This window comes from Balaenoptera borealis, assembly GCF_965194805.1.
Source record: "Balaenoptera borealis genome assembly, chromosome: 13".
NCBI lineage: Eukaryota > Metazoa > Chordata > Mammalia > Artiodactyla > Balaenopteridae > Balaenoptera > Balaenoptera borealis.
Window position 1 is genome coordinate 42,813,641 of NC_138870.1, and position 18,641 is coordinate 42,832,281.

General features: G+C 38.5%; 2 protein-coding genes across 2 annotated transcripts; both read right to left on the minus strand.

Moving 5' to 3' along the window:
* Positions 1 to 12,764: 12,764 nt before the first annotated feature.
* On the minus strand, positions 12,765 to 14,831 carry FAM186A (family with sequence similarity 186 member A). The gene has a single exon (XM_082352434.1). The coding sequence runs from the start codon at positions 14,612 to 14,614 to the stop codon at positions 12,848 to 12,850; it is 1,767 nt and encodes a 588-aa protein (XP_082208560.1). The 5' UTR covers positions 14,615 to 14,831; the 3' UTR covers positions 12,765 to 12,847.
* A 255-nt stretch (positions 14,832 to 15,086) lies between these two features.
* Positions 15,087 to 18,424, minus strand: LOC309610064 (protein FAM186A-like). Its single transcript, XM_082352498.1, has one exon. It carries the CDS (start codon positions 16,526 to 16,528, stop codon positions 15,395 to 15,397), a length of 1,134 nt encoding a protein of 377 aa, XP_082208624.1. The 5' UTR covers positions 16,529 to 18,424; the 3' UTR covers positions 15,087 to 15,394.
* Between the last annotated feature and the right edge of the window lie 217 nt (positions 18,425 to 18,641).

Here is an 18,641-nt window from a genome sequence, read left to right on the forward strand (position 1 = left end):
CAGCAGAATTTGCAGAAATAACGTTTTTTCCCCCTGAAAGTTGCATTTCCATGACTTCACCTACTAATATGTTTTAAAACGACTTTCTTAGCTTCATGGAGTATACACTCCATATGCAGGCTATGTTTCCCCCACAGCAATCTTTTCCCCTTCCTTCCCAAAGTTCCTACCTTCTTAAAAAAAAAAAAGTAATGCTTCTAAGTTTCTTCACTGTGTGTATTAAAATAATTTGTTTCTTCATAAGGAAGAATCAACTTCATTTTTTTTTAAGGAACTCAAAATTAGATATTAAATATTTAAGTAGAAATAAGCCTTTTGCTAAATTAGCTAAGAAAATTAATATTCTCCCCTGAACCATATCATAACTGTGGAGAAGGGGAAGCTCTTGGGCAGGAAAAAAAAGCATGAGGTCCCACATATTATCCAAAGAAAGTTTAATGTCAGTCTTTCCTACCACATACCTGAACTTACTGAATATGTCATACTTTTTGTCCTCTTCTTTTAGGATTGGCTGTTGAACAAATTTGGTAGAGGCAGATATTTGCTTCTTTTTGATGATCAAAGGGATAGGTTGATTTAGATTCAATTTATATATCTCTTGAAGCTAAACATAAATAAATCAGAAAAAGGAAATCATGAAAAGAAAGGACCAGAGTCTTTAGGAAGGTCTTCCTAGTGGGCCTTAGCTAAAATATGACACTTCCTTTTCCTTGGAAAAGGAATTCTCTTTCTCCATGCCCTTTCTCCCTTCCTCCTGCCACTCCTCAACCTCTACCTGCCTCCAACACACGATTTCAGAGTTGGCAGCTATGATATATAAAAACCGTGGTCCTGCATTAAGTTCTAGTGTTAGTCCTCTCATTTCCTAGCTTTGTGACTTTGAGTTGCTAGTTTTATCTGCACTTCTTTCTTCTCATTTCTAAAACAAGAATAATAAACACAGGGCTCTTATGAGAGTTGTATAAGACAATATATTCATCAGTTGTGAAACACTGTGCAAATATAATGATAGCTAACATTGACTGTCAGGTGCTTTCTATGTATTAATTTATTTGATATTTACTACCTTACGAGATAGGTGCTATTATTATCCTTGTCTTACATATGGGGATATGAAGCTCAGAAAAGTTAAGTGGCTTACCCAAGGTCTCTTAGCTAGTATGTGGTAAAGCTGATTTGAACCCAATCTGGTAGCAGAACCAGCCTCTTGACCACCACTCTGATTCAGTGTAGGTATTTATTCATTTCTACCCTTTTCTTCCTTTTTGCTTTTTCCCCTCCCTTCTTGATGCCTTGATACCCACCTCATCATCTAGATTCTAGCTTCCCTGACCCCAGACCCTTATTAATCCTCTGAAATGCCCTAGACATTGTAATTCCTGTTAGACAGTTCATGACACTGCCAATTCATCTTGCTTTACTCCATTTACATTGGTCATATTTTCCAAACCCAGAACTGTCAAAAATATCCAATTTTTGAGGTCAGAGAGTTTTAATGTTTAAAATGTACTTTTAGGGACTTCCTTGGTAGTCCAGTGGGTAAGACTCAGTGCTCCCAACGCAGGGGGCCCAGGTTCAATCCCTGGTCAAGGAATGAGATCCCGCATGCATGCCGCAACTAAGACCTGGTGCAGCCAAAGTAAATAAAATAAAATAAAATAAAATGTAACTTCTGGGGAGTTCCCTGATGGCCTAGTGGTTAGGATTCCAGGCTTTCACTGCTGTGACCTGGATTCAATCCTTGGTCAGGGAACTGAGATCCTGCAAACCACGTGGCGCGGCCAAAAAAAAAAAAAGAAAAGAAAAAGTAACTTCTGGAAAATTCACAATATGTCTATAATGAGAAGTCTCTCTGTACCTTCTAGAGTAGCAAGTAAACTAATCTTGTAAATTAATTACTTTAGTAAAAGCAAATGATGTATAACTATAAAATATTCCTAGAACTCCAAGAATGTTCCAGAACTCCATGCTGGAGAAAATAATGGGAGCATATAATCCCAGAACAAAGAACTCTAATCTCAGCTCTATAACTTTTGGGAGGTATCACTTCCAAAAGCATACTGATGGTCATCTCAGAGAGGGCTCTGAGACATAATTGGGTGATGTCAGAGTTTAGCAGGATCTTCTGTGCCTGGTGCTATGTAAGCAAGTTAAGTAAACCCTTATCTCCTTTTTTTGTAAATACATATTAAAACTTGCTTTCTGATAGTTTTGAGGAATGTAACCACAAAGAATCAGCTGGAGAGCAGTGACCTCAAGAGATTTCATATCTAGAGGCTGGTAGATGTGGGTTGACTAGGAAGGAGTTGAGCATTTCTGGAAGTCTCTCCTATTCTAATCTTTTCTCATCTAGAGAGTCCAGCCAGTATTCCAGTTGTCAATTTAGGAGTTTCACTGAAGTCGCAGTGTAGTGGATTGAATGGTGAACTCCCCAAAAGATATGTTCACTCAGAACATGTGAATGTGACCTTATTTGGAAAAAGGGTCTTTACAGATGTAGTTAAGGATCTCAAGATGAGGTCATCCTGGTTTAACCAGATGAGTCCTAAATCCAATGGCACATGGCTTTATAAGAGGAGAGAACATAAAACACACTAGGAAGAAGGCCATGGGAAAGACAGAGGCAGAGATTGGAGTTTTGCAGCTACAAGCCAAGGAATGCCAAGGATTGTCTAATAGCCACCAAAATCTAGAAGAGAGACTTGGAACAAATTTCTCCCTCAGAGCCTCCAGAAGGAACCAACCCTGCCAACACCTTGATTTCTCGAACTGACCTCCAGAACTGTAAGAGAATACATTTCTGTTGTTTTAAGCCATGAAATTTGTAGTATGTTATGGTATCTCCAGGTAACTGTTATTTTCAAAGCCTGCCACTTTCACTTTTCTTACAGCACACTGGGGAGAGGGAAAAGAAAACAGATTACCTGGCTGAATAAGTACATCATTTTCCTCAGGCACTGATTCCGTTTCTGCTGTAGCGACTTCTGCTTCTCTGTGCAGATCTGCATCACCTTTTTTTGATAGTCATCAATTCTGCTCAGCATTATGTAGAGGTTCTGGGTCTCATAACCTCTCCCAGTACTCTAGATGGCTTGTAACCATTTAATTATGTTGTTTCTTGGAAAAATTAACAAGAATTATATTCATATAATTACTGACACTAACTCAGCAAACCTGGTGTCACCATTCTCATCTCATCCTTAGTAAGTAGAGAGAGACAGTATAGGGGTGGCAGGCTTGCTTAATGAAACCTTAATCTAGTTCCCTATATGACTAAACTTTCAAAACTCTATATGACTGTCAAATTTTCATTAACTCCTCACAGAGTTTTTGGTGTTAAAATAGTGTTGTTTATTATTTTTTAAATATATTATATTTTAGTATTGATATGTATACAACATATAGAAGGTACTTAATACAATTATGAAAAAGAGTGTCCTTGCCTTCAAAGCACTTACAAGCCAGATTAGGAGACTAATAAATTGTGTCAGAGAGAGAATGAAATAAATGCTAAATAGCAATTTAGCTGTTTGAGCAAAAAGGAAAACATAATTAATTCTAACAAGAGGAATAAAGAATGCTTCATAGGAAGATATTGAATAGGCTCTTGAGGAACAGTCATAAAAATGTAGTACTCTCTTTACTATAATGTACACCACAACGTTTGGGCCTCCAAAACATAGTTTTCTGCCATCCGCATTCTACAGGAGAGGAAAAGGAATCTGAGCAATGTTAAGTAATTTTCAAAGGCCATAATTGATAAATAACAGATTTGGGAAGCAAACCCAGATCTTTACTCTTTCCACAATACCAGTATTTCTCAAAGTGTGGACCCTAATCACCTGGACTGAATCATTTTGTTGGGGGTGGGAGGGTGGTGCTTATTGATAATGCAGATTCCATGGTGCATCCCCAGACCTTTTGAATAAACTATCTTGGTGGTAAGCTTCAGGATCTGTATTTTTAAAAAAATCTCAGGTAAACCTTACAGCCACTGAAGTTTGAGAAAAAGGGGATGAAGAATTCCAGGTTGAGGGAACACTATAAATAAAGGCAAGACAATGAAAGTTATATTTTGGGAGTGGTAAGTAGTCTGGAACTTTTAGACCACAGATATGTGAAAGGATATAGTGGGGGATGAGACTGACATAGCTGGATTATGAAAGGCTTTAATCAGCATGTTATGGAGTTTGGATTTTGGGGGAGGTAGGCAATGGGAACCCACTGAAGATGTTTTTCTGAATATATGTATTTCACATATATAGAGAGAGGGGGAAGGGAATAACTCTTAGGTCTCTTTGTGGGTTGTAATAGCTTAGAACCTACTGTATATATGGATCATTTAATACTTAAATATATTAACTTTCTGAGTTAATTTTATATCTTTTTATTATTATTATTTTTGGCTGCGTTGGGTTTTCATTGCTGCGTTCGGGCTTTCTCTAGTTGTGGTGAAAGGGGGCTACTCTTTGTTGTGGTGCAGGGGCTTCTCATTGCAGTGGCTTCTCTTGCTGCGGAGCATGGACTCTAGGCACGTGGGCTTCAGTAGTTGCAGCACACGGGCTCAGTAGTTGCAGCGAGCGGGCTCTAGAGTGCAGGCTCAGTAGTTGCGGTACACGGGCTTAGTTGCTCCATGGCATGTGGGATCTTCCCAGACCAGGGATCGTCCCCTGCATTGACAGGCGGATTCTCAACCTCTGCGCCACCAGGGAAGTCCCCTTGCAACCATTCTTTGAAATAATTATCATTACATCAATTTCACAAATTTGACTCAGCACATTTAAGTCTTAGAGAAGTTCAGAACTGGAAATTCGAGCCAAGGTCTTCCTGACATCAGAGAAAAAGCATGATCAGAATTTGGATATAAAACTATTACTACCCTCCTACACTGTTGGTGGGAATGTAAATTGGTGCAGCCTCTATGGAGAACAGGATGGAGGTTCCCTAAAAAACTAAAAATAGAGTTACCATATGATCCTGCAATCCCACTTCTGGGCATATATCTGGAGAAAACTCTAATTCGAAAAGATACATGCACCCCAGTGTTCATAGCAGCACCATTTACCATAGCCAAGACATGGAAGCAACCTAAATGTCCATCAACAGATGAATGGATAAAGATGTGGTATATATATACAATGGAATATTACTCAGCCATAAAAAGAATGAAATAATGCCATTTGCAGCATATGGATGGACCCAAATTTGATCATATTAAGTGAAGTAAGTCAGACAGAGAAAGACAAATATCATATGATATCACTGATATGGGTCATCCGAAAAAATGGTACAGGGAATTCCCTGGTGGTCCAGTGGTTAGGACTCCATGCTTCTGTGCTTCCACTGCAGGGGACACGGGTTCGATCCCTGGTCGAACTAAGATCCTGCAAGCCACGTGGCATGGCCAAAAAGAGAAAAAGATAAAGATGAACTTATTTACAAAGCAGAAATAGACTCATAGACATAGAAAACAAACTTATGGTTACCAAAGTGGATACCAGGGGGTGGGGGAGATGAATTAAGAGTTTGGGATTAACATATACACACTACTAAATATAAAACAGGTAAACAACAAGGACCTGCTGTATAGCACAGGAAACTATACTCAGTATCTTGTAATAACCTATAATGGAAAAGAATCTGAAAAAGAATGTATATATATTTATATGTATATATGTATAACTGAATCACTTTGCAACGAACACAACATTGTAAATTAACTATATATCAATTTTTAAAAATTAAAAAATAAATAAATAAAAATACTTTATTGCTAAAAAATTCTAACAGTCATCTGAGCTGGTAGAGAATCTTGCCTCAGTACTGATGGCTGCTGACTGATCAGGTGGTGGTTGCTGAAGGTTTGGGTGGCTTTGGCAATTTCTTAAAAAAAGACAACAATGAAGTTTGCCGCATCCATTGACTTGTCCTTTTACGAATGATATCTCTGTAGCCTGCAAAGCTGTTTGATAGCATTTTATCCATGGTAGAACTTCTTTTAAAATTGGAGTCAGTCCTCTCAAACCCTGCCACTGCTTTAACAGCTAAGTTTATGTAATATTCTACATCCTTTGCTGTCATTTCAACAGTCTTCCCAGCATCTTCATCAGAAGACTCTATCTCAAGAAACCACTTTCTTTGCTCTTCCATAAGAAGCAACTCCCCATCTATTCAAGTTTCATCATGAGATGGTAGCAATTCAGTCCCATCTTCAGGCTCTACTTCTAATTCTAGTTCTCTTGCTGTTTCCACCACATCGGCAGTTACTTCTTACACTGAAGTCTTGAGCTGCTCAGTTATCCACGACGGTTGGAATCAACTTCTTCTAAACTCCTATTCACGTTGGTATTTTGCCTTCTTTCCATGAATCATAAATGATCTTAATGACACCTAGAATGTTGAATCCTTTCCAGAAGGTTTTTGATTGACTTTGCCCAGATCCATTATCTATGGCAGCTACTGTATAGCCTTACGAAATCTATTTCTTAAATAATAAGACTTGAAAGTCGAAATTACTCCTTGATCCATGGGCTAAAGAGTGGAAGCTGTGTTAGCAGGCATGAAAACAACGTGAATCTTAACGGAGATTAAGATTAATGGAGCATCTCCATTAGAGCTCTTGGGTGACCAGGTGCATTGTCAATGAGCAGTAATATTTTGAAAGGAATCTTTTTTTTCTGAGCAGTAGGTCTCAATAGTAGGCCTAAAATATTTAGTAAACCATGTTGTCAATAGTTGTGCTGTCATCTAAGCTTTGTTGTTTCGTTGATAGAACATAGCAGAGTAGATTTAGCATGGTTAATGAGCACTGGCTTCAACTTAAAGTCACCAGCTGCATTAGCCCCTAACAAGAGAGTCAGCCTGTCCTTCAAAGCTCTGAAGCCTTGAAGCCAAGCATTGACTAATCCTCTCTAGCTATGAAAGTCCTAGATGGCATCTTCTTCCAATATAAGGCTGTTTTGTATACATTGTAAATCTGTTTTTTAATATAGCCACCTTCATTACTTATTTTAGCTAGATCTGGATAACTTGCTCCAGCTTCTACATTAGCACGTTCTGCTTCACCTTGCACTTTGATGTTATGAAGAGGCTTCTTTCCTTAAACCTCATAAATCAACCTCTGCTAGCTTCAGACTTTTCTTCTGCAGCTTTCTCACCTCTCTCAGCCTTCATAGAATTGAAGAGACTTAGGGCCTTGCTCTGGATTAGGCTTTCAATTAAGGGAATGTTGTGGCTGGTTTGGTCTTCTATCCAGACCACTAAAACTTTCTCTACATCAGCAATAAGGCTGTTTGTCTTTCTTATCATTCGTGTGTTCACTAGAGTAGCACTTTCAATTTCCTTCAAGGACTTTTCCTTTGCATTCACAACTTAGCTAACTGTGCAAAAGGCCTAGCTTTCAGCCTTTCTCGGCTTTCAACATGCCTTCCTTACTAAGCTCATTCATATCTAGCTTTTGACTTAAAGTGAGAGACATGAGACTCTTCCTTCCACTTTAACACTTAGAGGCCATTGTAGGGTTATTAATTGGCCTAACTTCAATATTATTGTGTGTCTCAGGGAATAGGGAAGCCCAAGGAGAGGGAGAGAGATGGGGGAATGGCCGATTGGTGGAGCAGTCAGAACACACAAAACATTTATCATTTAAATTCGCCATCTTATATGGATATGGTTCATCGTACCCCGAAACAGTTACTGGTTTCCACCGACAGACACACACAAACACACACACACACACACACACACAACTTTGCTTCTTTCTTCCTTTCTTTGTCCTGCTAGACTCTCTGCCTTTGCTGCCTTACTGACTTTTACTAGTTCTTTGAGACATAGTTCAAAGGTCTGGACTCCTAGAAGCTTTACCTAACTCTCCCCTCTCCTCAGTCCTCTTGTATAGAGTAGGTGATATACCATCATTGTTCTTTCCACATCATACTATATAATCATCTGTTTGTATGACTGTCTCTGAGTAGGCTTTGAGTGCCCTCAAGGCAGGGATATGGCTTATCCATTTTTGTATCCTTCCACCCTCTACCCCCTGGGCCTAACCCAGCCCCTGGCATGTAGTGGATATTTTAAATGTTAATGAATTAAATGATAAGTTAAATCCTATGTAGTCGCCACAACATTTAGTATCTTTAAGGACTTTCTTCAATATATATGGAAATGAAATGTTTCATTATCAGCATCTGGTGTAATTTTACATTCTTTCCATCATTGCTTTTCAGGTATATTACACTGATCATGTGGTAATACAACTCTAAAACTATATTTTAGCGTTTAAACATGTAATCTTTACTTACAGAGGTTCTACAAAACTTTCTTTATTCAAAAATAGTTTATATTATTATACTTTATATTTTCTCTCCCATGTAATGTTAGAATCTTCTTGACTCAGCCATTTTTATTATGGAATCTTTCATCTGTCAATATTTAATTCCTTGTTATACCTGTTGGTGATTTGATTATTATAACATTGAATATTAAAGAAGAGCTTTCTGAAAAATGAACAAATTGATCCTTGATGGGATTAAAGTTATAAGTGTATAAATTAAATATTGTTGTGAAATGTTGATCTATATATTTCAATTTTTAAATGATTTTACTAAAACAGGTCACATCGTGTCACTAGGTCTTCAAAATCTTCAATAAAACTAAACAACCTTAATTGCCATATAAAAATTAAGAAAGTTGTCATAGAATTCCCCCCCAAAAGTACCAAGCCCATATAATATCATAGGTGAAATCTACCAAACTTTCAAAGAATAGCTAATTTTATCATTAAACTGTTCCAGAGCATAGAAAAAAAATAAGCTTTCACATTTTTTAAATGATATAAACTTAAAATTATACCAAAATTTGACAAAGATAGCTCCTAAAGAAGTAAACCACCAAACTTACTAATGAATATCAATGCAGAGTAAAATCCTAAATAAAATATTAGCAAATGTAACACATTCAAAGAAAGGTACAACAAGGACAAATTCCAGGGATGCGATGATGGTTTAAAATAATCATATTAATAGATCTGAGGAGAAAATATGTTCTCTAATAACCATGAAAATGAAGTGCTGAAATGACATTTATCAAAATGTGATTTAATAAATTTAACAAAATTCAACATCCACTCTTGATTTAAAAAAAATAATGAAACAGGAGCTGATGGATACTTCTTTAATATGATAAAATGTATTTCAACCCAAAAGCCAGCATTTTTTAATGACATATACTAGAAAGATGTCCACTATCACCACTATAATAATTAGCAATGAAAGGACTTACATTTTGGCATTCTGAGTTACAAAGGAATGGAGAAAATAACCCCCCTCAAAATGAAATTGACTAAGGTTAAAGTTGTTTTGTAACTTTTTCAGAAAGGAGAATATAAATATAAACAATCCTTTTAAATGTTCTTGAAGGTGAGTTTTTCCTACAAAAAAATAACATGGGACCATGGAAGGGCACTACTAGCTGTTACTCAGGGCAAGTCAAATGAGCAAAGATGGCCCTGTGGCCACATCACCAAGATTTTTTAGTATAGTTCTGAAGGTACTAATCAATTCAGGTAGACAGGGACAGAAATGAGATGTTTAAAAGTTGGAAATTCTAGATGTAAAAAATTATTATTTGCAGGTGATATGATTATGTAATTGGAAAACTCAAGAATATCAACTGAAAAACTATCACATGCTTTTGAATACAGTAAGATGGCTGCATACAAAATTGATATAGAGAAATCTAGCCTTCATTTATACAAGTAACAACCAGTTAGAAGGTATCATAGAAGAAGAGAGTCCATTTACAATAGTAACAACAAAAATAAAAACTAACAAGATATACACTTATGGCAGAATATGCAAGAACTAGATGAAAACTTTAGAATGCTCCAACAGGACACACACACACACACACACACGTGCCCATGCACACACACACGACCTGAACAAAAACAAAGGTATATCATTTTCTTGAATAGGAAGACTATATTAGTAAAGATAAGCTGGGTTTTGCATTTTTTATAATGCAAAATATTGAAAACAACATAAATGTTCATCAGAGGTTAAGTAAATTCTGGTAAATCTAGACATTGGAATACTATGAAACTATAAAATGGATGAGTAGCCTTTTTATATATTAATACCTAAATTCTAACTTGTTATAAAAAAAATCAAACATTGTAACTTTAAAATTTGTAAAGAGAGGGATAAAAGAGCATATATACTTTGCTGCATATGCAGAAAATATTTCTGGGTGGAATACATTAGTAGCCCAGGGGAGGGACCTAATGGCCAAGAATAGGACTATTAAGGAGGCTTTTCACTCTACCATTTATATGTTTAGAATATCATATCAAAAAAAATATATTGTACCAGGTGAATGTGCAATTTATTTATTTTAATTTAAATATAACAAAGGAAAAAAGACATAAGGGAACTGGAGAATGACCAGAAACATGTTATTTAAAGTTCTCAAGTGTTTCATCCATTTTTTTACATGTTTACATGTAAAAACAGATTTAAAGGACTAGGAATATTCATTCTGGAAAGAGAAAACTAAAGACAGCTATAGAGCAGAATATTTTTCAACAATTCTAAGATAAGCTTTGAAATGAAGATTTCTGCCTATATACTGGATGTCTTTCTTTTGCACCTTGTTGTTCCAGTGCTTAGTTTTCAAATGATTTCAATCCTCAAAAATGTAAATTTCGTGAGAACAGGGTACTTTGTTTTATTCACTACTGTATCCCTGGCACCTAGAACAAGGCCTGCCACATAGTACACATTCAATAAATATTTGTTGAATAAATGACATAGATTGTTCCTATAATTAATGATAGCTTTTTTTATCATAGGTCTTAGTTTGGCATCTTGTAATTTTAGGTTAAAAAAATTCTCCAAATAAGCTAACAAAATATCGTAAATCAACTATTAAAAAAAGGGGAAAAAAATTCTACAATAAAAAATAACTTTTTTTAAATCCCCAAAATAGTAAGTTGGTAACCTCAAACACAAAGACCAAGAATGGCAGACTAATTGTCACTTTCCTGACCGATTTCTGATATTTGCAATTAAAAAAATTCAGGACTAGAATCTTTCCTCCAGGTCACTCCAGCTGCAAGGCTGCCATGGCAACACAATGTACATAAACCTGCCATCTACCACTTTAAGAATCATAAATCTTCTCTTCAACTTTACTTCAATAAAAAATAAATTAAAAAAAAAAAGAATCATAGATCTTCTGGTGAACCCAAGATGAAAGTAATTCAGAGTAACTGGAAGCATTTCTAAACTTCTGAAGTTGATATTTTGGAGACCAACCATGATCCACAAAATATACTTAAACATCTCTGCTAGAGACATAAATGAATGAAATAGATGTTATAAGACATTTTTTATTTCCTAAAAAATATACCTCCTTTTACTATCTTAAATATGCTTCCATTCCACAGACGTTCTATAAGAAAATCTTTTAGAACATCTAATCTGACAAATATGTATATACTTATAGGGCAATGAGGGAGGATATTTGAAATCAGGACTAAACCTGATTTCAGAAAACTGGACACACAATATTTATATCTACCTTGCACACTGGATCAGCCTATAGGCAATGTACTTGCGGAATAGGTATCCCAGCCGAACTTTGTCCGTATGAAGTGTCTCAATTATGAGATTCCTAGCTGTTGTGTGTAGTTGTGAAGGGAGTGTAGAAGATTTTGTCGCCTGATTTAAGAGAATCAGGTTCTTCCGCTGAGCCTCCACATCAACAAAATAGTTCTGTTCTTTGAGCTCTTGGGGATAGGAAGTGGGCACCATCATCTTGGGTTTCTTGGTACCTGAAAGTGAAGTCAGTATCCAGGGCTTATCTATACGGGGAAATCGGGATTTCTGGTCCCATTCAGAAGGTGAGCTCTGTGATGTTTTGCGTAGTTGAGTAGTAAGAGAAGGTAGTGATATTACAGGCTTAATTAGAGTAGGAAGGGCCCCCTCATCAGTGTAAGGGGTTTGGGATACTGGTGTCCTGTAATCAGTGAGATAGGACTTAAATGTTCTAAATTGTTCCATGGCAAAAGGATCTCGGGGTCTCTGGATTTCTTCATAAGTGTCAGAGACCTCTGATATTTGGAACTTCTTAGTGGTGAAAGGGGCTTGAGGTACCTTGAAACTTGGAGCACTGGGATGGACCAATGCTGATTTAGGTTTCAGAGAAGAAATAATTGACAATCTTTCCTTACTTTTCTTAGAGACAGGAGAGGACAAATTTTTCTGGGGCTTTCCAGGGGTTGAGGGAGCCCACAGTGTAGGGGCATGCCCAGGGGTGGGAGGGATCCATAGTGGGGAAGCTTGCCCAGGAAGGGCCCATGGTGACAGATGCTGCCTAAGGGTAGAAGGGGCTTGTAGATAGGGAGATTGCTCATGGGTGGCAGAGGTCTGGAATGCCTGAGGCTGCTCAGAGAGGGTTAAGGGTCCAGATTCCAAGAGTTCCTCAGGGGTGGAAGAGACCCCAGGAACCAAGCACTTCCCAGGAGAGAAAGGAGCCCAGATACTGGAAATCTGTGTGGAGGCGGCTGGGACTCCAGATATAAGGGGCTGTCTGGGGTCAAGAAGGGGCTTCGATATCAGAGGCAAATGGGGAGTCACAACGTCCCTAGATATGAAGAATTGCCTAGAACTAAGAAGGGCCTCTGGTGCAAGGGGCTGCCCTGGAGTGGGAGAGGGCCCAGATATTGGGCTGGGGACTGGAGTTGGGAACCGAACAGAGGTGGATTGACCCTTAGAAACTGGGGTCTGTCTAGAGGAAGGAAAAGTCTGTGATGCCAGGAGCTTCCTGGGTTCTGAAGGAATCCTCATTCGCAAGAATTTCCCAGGGACAAAGGGGGCTTGTGTAAGAGGAGACCTTGATATCTGCAAAGGAGTAGAAGAGACCTCAAATATAGGGGACTTCTCAGCAACAGGAGCAGATGATACTGGGGACTGCTTAGGAATGTGAGGAGCACGTGTTGTGACAGATTTATCAGTAATGGAAAAGATCCCAACTGCCAGGGTATGTCCTGACCAGCCCTGGGTGGTAAGGGCTGCTCATTAATGAGAAGAGCTCCTAATTTTAGGTCCTGCTCAGACCTAAGAGTAATACCCATGGACTGCGCCTGTCCTGGGGTGAAAGTGGCTCCCAAAGGTTGGGTTTGTTCTGGGATGTGGGGAGAGTCTAAGGTATAGTTGTTATCTGAGGTGGGAGGAACTCCTAATTCCTCAAACTGTTCTGGAGAGAGAGAAACCCCCAATGCTTGAGCCTGTCCTAAAGTGAAAGGGGCCCCCAAGTCCTGGGCCTGCTGAGGGGTGACATGGATCCCCAGTGCCTGGGCCTGTTGAGGGGTGAGAGTGATCCCCAGTGCCTGGGTCTGCTGAGCGGTGACATGGGTCCCCAGGGCCTGGACCTGCTGAGGGGTGAGAGTGACCCTCAGTGCCTGGGCCTGCTCAGGTGTGTGGGCTGCTCCCAAACCCTGAGACATCTTAGGAGTAGGGGTTTCCCCCAATTCCTGAACCTGATGAGAGGTGGGGGTGATTCCCAGTGCCTTGGCCTCTTCAGGGGTGAGGTCAATTTCCATTGCCTGGGCCTGCTGAGGGGTAAGAGTAATGGACTTTGTGGGAGACTGTCCAGAAATAGAAAAGGCTCCTGATGAGGAAGATTGTGTAGAGATGGGAGGAATGATTGGTATGGGGTGTTTTCCATCAGCCAGATTCTCTAATTTCTTAAGATTCCCATTGAACTCTCTTCTTTGGTGTAACTGCAATGCGTCTTTTGGCGTGCTATGCCACCTGGAAGGCAATGTCACTGAAGTGTGACTGAGCACCTGTTCTAGTTGTTCAAAAGTCTTCATCTCCTTTGCTGTTTTCTGCTTCTGCCTTTCATGGTCCTCTACCTTTCTCCTTGGCTTCTGCTTCTCCTCCTCTCTCTCCCAACTGCTTTCTTGTTCCAGATATCTCACTTCCTTCTGAACCTGCATCATCTGCTGTCCTTTCTCCTTCTCCAAGGGCACTCCTTGTTCTTTCATTTTTTGCTTCCATGCTTCCAGCTGCTGCTGCTTTGACTTCTGATGCCCTTCTTTCTCCTCTTCCCTTTTCTTTTGCTTCTCATCTGGCTCAATCTGCTTTTGCAGCCTCTGTTTTTGGTGTCCCTTCCATACCTCTTCTTCCTGCCACTGTTTCTGCTTCTGTTGCCCTTGCTTTCCCTCCTTCATTGGGAGCCATGCCTCTTCCTTTTCCAAATTCTTATTTATCATCTCATAGCTCCTTTCTTCTAGCCTTTGTTTTTCCTTCTCCTTATGGTCTTTCCCTACCATTGAGGCTACTGGAACATCCCTTTCACTTTCGATTTCAGCCAAGATCATTTGTATTAAATTGTCAGTTAGTGGGTCAAGGCTCTCCTGTGAAAGTAAGGTGCTAATTTCCGACTTCGCGGTAATCTGCTTCTGAAAATGCAATTCTGGCATAAATGAGACCAGCTTTTTTAGTTTCATAGGTTTCTCTCCAATTTGTCCTGCATTTTTTATATCTTTGTATTTTCTCAAGATTTTTGTCACAGTTTCAGCCACTTTTTGGAAATATTCCTCCATTTTTGCCTTTATGATTCCTAATTTTTCAACTTCTGCTCTTTTTTTTTTTTAATAAATTTATTTATTTATTTTTATTTTTGGCTGTGCTGGGTCTTCGTTTCTGTGCGAGGGCTTTCTCTAGTTGTGGCAAGCGGGGGCCACTCTTCATCGCGGTGCGCGGGCCTCTCACTATCGCAGCCTCTCTTGTTGCGGAGCACGGGCTCCAGACGCGCAGGCTCAGTAACTGTGGCTCACGGGCCCAGTTGCTCCGCGGCATGTGGGATCTTCCCAGACCAGGGCTCGAACCCGTGTCCCCTGCATTGGCAGGCAGATTCTCAACCACTGCGCCACCAGGGAAGCCCCTGCTCTTTTTAATAATAACTCTTCTTTTGACCTAGTCTTTTTATCCAAAGGCTTTCTTATGTTATCAATTTTCTCTTTTAGGAATGACACTATGGCTTTCTGAAATTCTTCTAGGTTACTCTGTTCTCTTTTGCCATCTGGAATTCCTGAAATCTCTTTAGTTATCCTAGATTGTGATTTAACAAGTTCAAGAGACTTGACTTTCTTGGCGAAGACTGACATATCCTTCTCTTCAGTTTTTTCTTCTTTGCTTATAATGGTTCCTGGAGAGATTTGGTGTTTCTTTCCTTTTATTTTCATTTTCTCAGAGGAATAATCAGGTTGGCTCAACCTGGATGGCTCTGCTTGGCTACTCATCTCACTTCTGCCTTCTTCATCCATTGACTCAGTGGTGAGTTCCTCTTTATTCTCTGAAGAAATTTGACTTTTGCTATGTGACTATTCAGGTTTGGCTTTCCTGAGTCTTTCCCATATACTACTTGTTCCACTTTTGCCACCTTGGCTCTTTGTGTCAGAAGGGAAATCAGAAGGGAAATGTTGACTTTTTGATTCAGTGAGTGAGTTTGATTTGCCTTCAGAAAAGGATTTTATTTCTTTTCTCTTCTTTTCTAGTGCTTGTAATTCAAAGTGGTGATCAAGTTTGGTCCCTGAGACTTTCTGTTTACCTTTATCATCATTCACATTTGATTCAGAGGTCTCCTGCACATATGGGCCTTTTGTGCGCTTTCCTTTCTGTGATTGGTACTGATCAGTCCCATCTTTATGAAAGGCACCGCCTTTCTTCGCTGATATCTTATCTGTAATGATATCGTCAGTGATCTCTTCAGAAGCCTTTTTCTGTTTTTTTTCAGGTAAAGGGTATTGCTGGTCAGTTATATCTGGGATCGTCTCACCTTGGGCTGTATATGAAGGAGATGAGTCCCACTTGATCCCCAAGGCTTTGGTCCCTTTTGGGGGGGCCTCATCTACAACAATTTCAAATTCTTTGGCCAAAATATTATCTACACTGTCTTCTGTGTCAGCTTGGCTAATGACTAATTGTGGAGAAGGCTCAGGTAACACTCTCAGTGTTGACGTGGGCAATGCTTGGTGATCTACGCCTTTGGATCGAATTAGGTGTTCATATTTTTCTTCTGCTTCTTGAAGTTTCTGCTGAAGCATTTCATTTTTTTTACTGAGATCTTGTATTATCTTCAGAGAAATCTCTTTTTCTTTTTCACTTGTCTCATTTGTATACATATTGGCACTTTGGAGGTTAATAACTTTCACTTCATCATTTAGTGTACTCAGAGCTTTAGAAAGGTTTACTATTGTTGATGACATATATTTAATAGCATTGTTTTCCAATTTATTGAACACTGCAGTACCTATGAGTTCCTGTAGCATATCTTGGATTTCTGAAACCTTTGTATTTGTTGCAAATTGATCACTAATCATCTGATCTGGTCTTAACGCATGAGCTGTTGCAGGTCGCTTTATAACTCTTTCTTTCCAAGATTTCCATAGAGAACCTCTAGATGCTAGAAGAATAAATAAATAAATAAATAAATAAATTAAATAATGAGATTGCATTTCTTCTTTTGTGCTGTGCTCTATGTTTAAGCCTAAGGAATTTAGCCTAAATTAACAGATAGATATAGGATAAAATTTCATCAGGAAGTTTGGCCCCAAAATAAACAGCATTATTTTCAAAAGAATGACTCTTTTCCCACAATCATCTAGAAGTTCTTCTTCCAGAGTTTAGGAGAAGAACTCAGCTGTGACCTCAACTTACTTTTGATTACAATTTTGAGATTAGACATAAGGTAAACCAGAACTTTCCTTTGGTTTTGATTATGCTTGGTGCTTTCCATTTTCTTTCTTGGGTTCCTATCTTTCTTTTCTCCCTTTTCTGAGTCGAAGCTAACCTTGGTTCTTTCAAAAGGATCACAAAAGAATAGAAGACAAACATTTGAAGGGATTTCCAAAATGGCTGAATGAGAAACTCAGCAAATTTTTCCCAAAAAGGCAATGAAAAAACTGAGCAAAACTGCCAAAAACAATCATTTTAGGACTTTGGAAACTGACCAAAGGCATACAACAAATTGAGAAGAATTTATTCAAGAAAAATTTGCTATGATGTTTTAGCCTGGAGCTGCTTCCATCTCCAACTCCCTAGCCCTATGGCCTGGTAGTTCTACCAGAGTGAGGCAGCCTGTGAGGACTGACAGCTCTACTGCCTGAGGGGGTTGATTTGATCTGGAGCAAAGCAATTCTTTAACAATAATACTTTAACCCATACACAGATCCATTAGCAAAGAGTAGAAGCCTTACTGGATCAATCTGGATTAATTAACGATTGACTAATCATTGACTGACCACTAAGCTATGCTGACCCAAAAGTAACCCCTAAAATTCGGGCTTAAAAATAAAAACAAACAAACAAAAACCCACAACTGAGCAGAGATATCAGTGGCTGCCCACTGTGGGGGATACAGACTCCACCAAATTAGTCCAGACAAGTCACTAAAAAACAAACCAAAAAGGCAACAAAAACAAACTCTGGAGGTTGTAAGGAGAATCAAAATCCAGAGCTGCTACAATATATTACCTAAAATGTCCAATTTTCAACATAAAAAAAAGCATGCAAAGAAACAGAAAAGTGTGACCCATACACAGGAGGAAAAGCAGTCAATAGAAATTGTCTCAGGGACCAGGGAGAGGAGGTGGGCAGATGTTGGACTTATCAGAAAAAAGAAGCAGTTATAAATACGTCCAAAAAACTAAAAGAAACCATATTTTAAAATAAAAGTATGATGACAGTTACTCGTCAAATAGAGCATATCATTAAAGAGATGAAAATTGGAAAACCAAGTGGAAAAATTAGAGTTGAGTAGTACAATAACTGAAATGAAAAATTCACCAAAAGGGCTCAACAGCATATTTGAGCTTACAGAAGAAAATAACCAGCAAACCTGATGCTAGATTACTAGAGGTTGTCTACTCTGAAGAACAGGGAGGAAAAAGAATAAAGAAAAATGAACAAAGCCTCAGAGACTTGTAGGATACCATCAAGCATACCAATGTACAAGCAATAGAAGTCCCAGAAGAAGAAGACAGTGGGGCATTAAAAATATTTGAAGAAATAATGGCCAGATCATCCCAATTTTGATGAAAAACATTAATCAACACATTCAAGAAGCTCAGCAAATTCTAAGTGGGATAAATACCGAAAGATTGATACTTAGAACATCATGGTCAAACTGTTGAAAACCAGACAAAGTGAGAATCTTTAAAGCAAAAAGAGAAAAATGATTCATCACAATCAAAGGAGACTCATTTAGAACAGGGGAACCACAGTAAATTTAACAGGTCACTTCTTATCGGAAACAGTGGAGGCAGAAGGCAGTGGGATGGTATATTCATAGTGCTGAAAGAATAATACTATTAACCAAGAATTCTATATCCAGCAAAACTATTCAAAAATAACCAGCAAACTTGATGCTAGTTTACCAGAAGTTAAGACATCCATTCCCTGAAATAACACTCCTCCCAAAGTAGCATGAATGTACAGCCCTCACAACCATCATCATTACATGTTTTTAAACACTTCTCTAAATGTATTACAGAAGAGCTTTCACATCCATTCACTGAAATAACACTCCTGTCAAAGTTGCTTTCAGTGAACACTCATATATCCATAGTT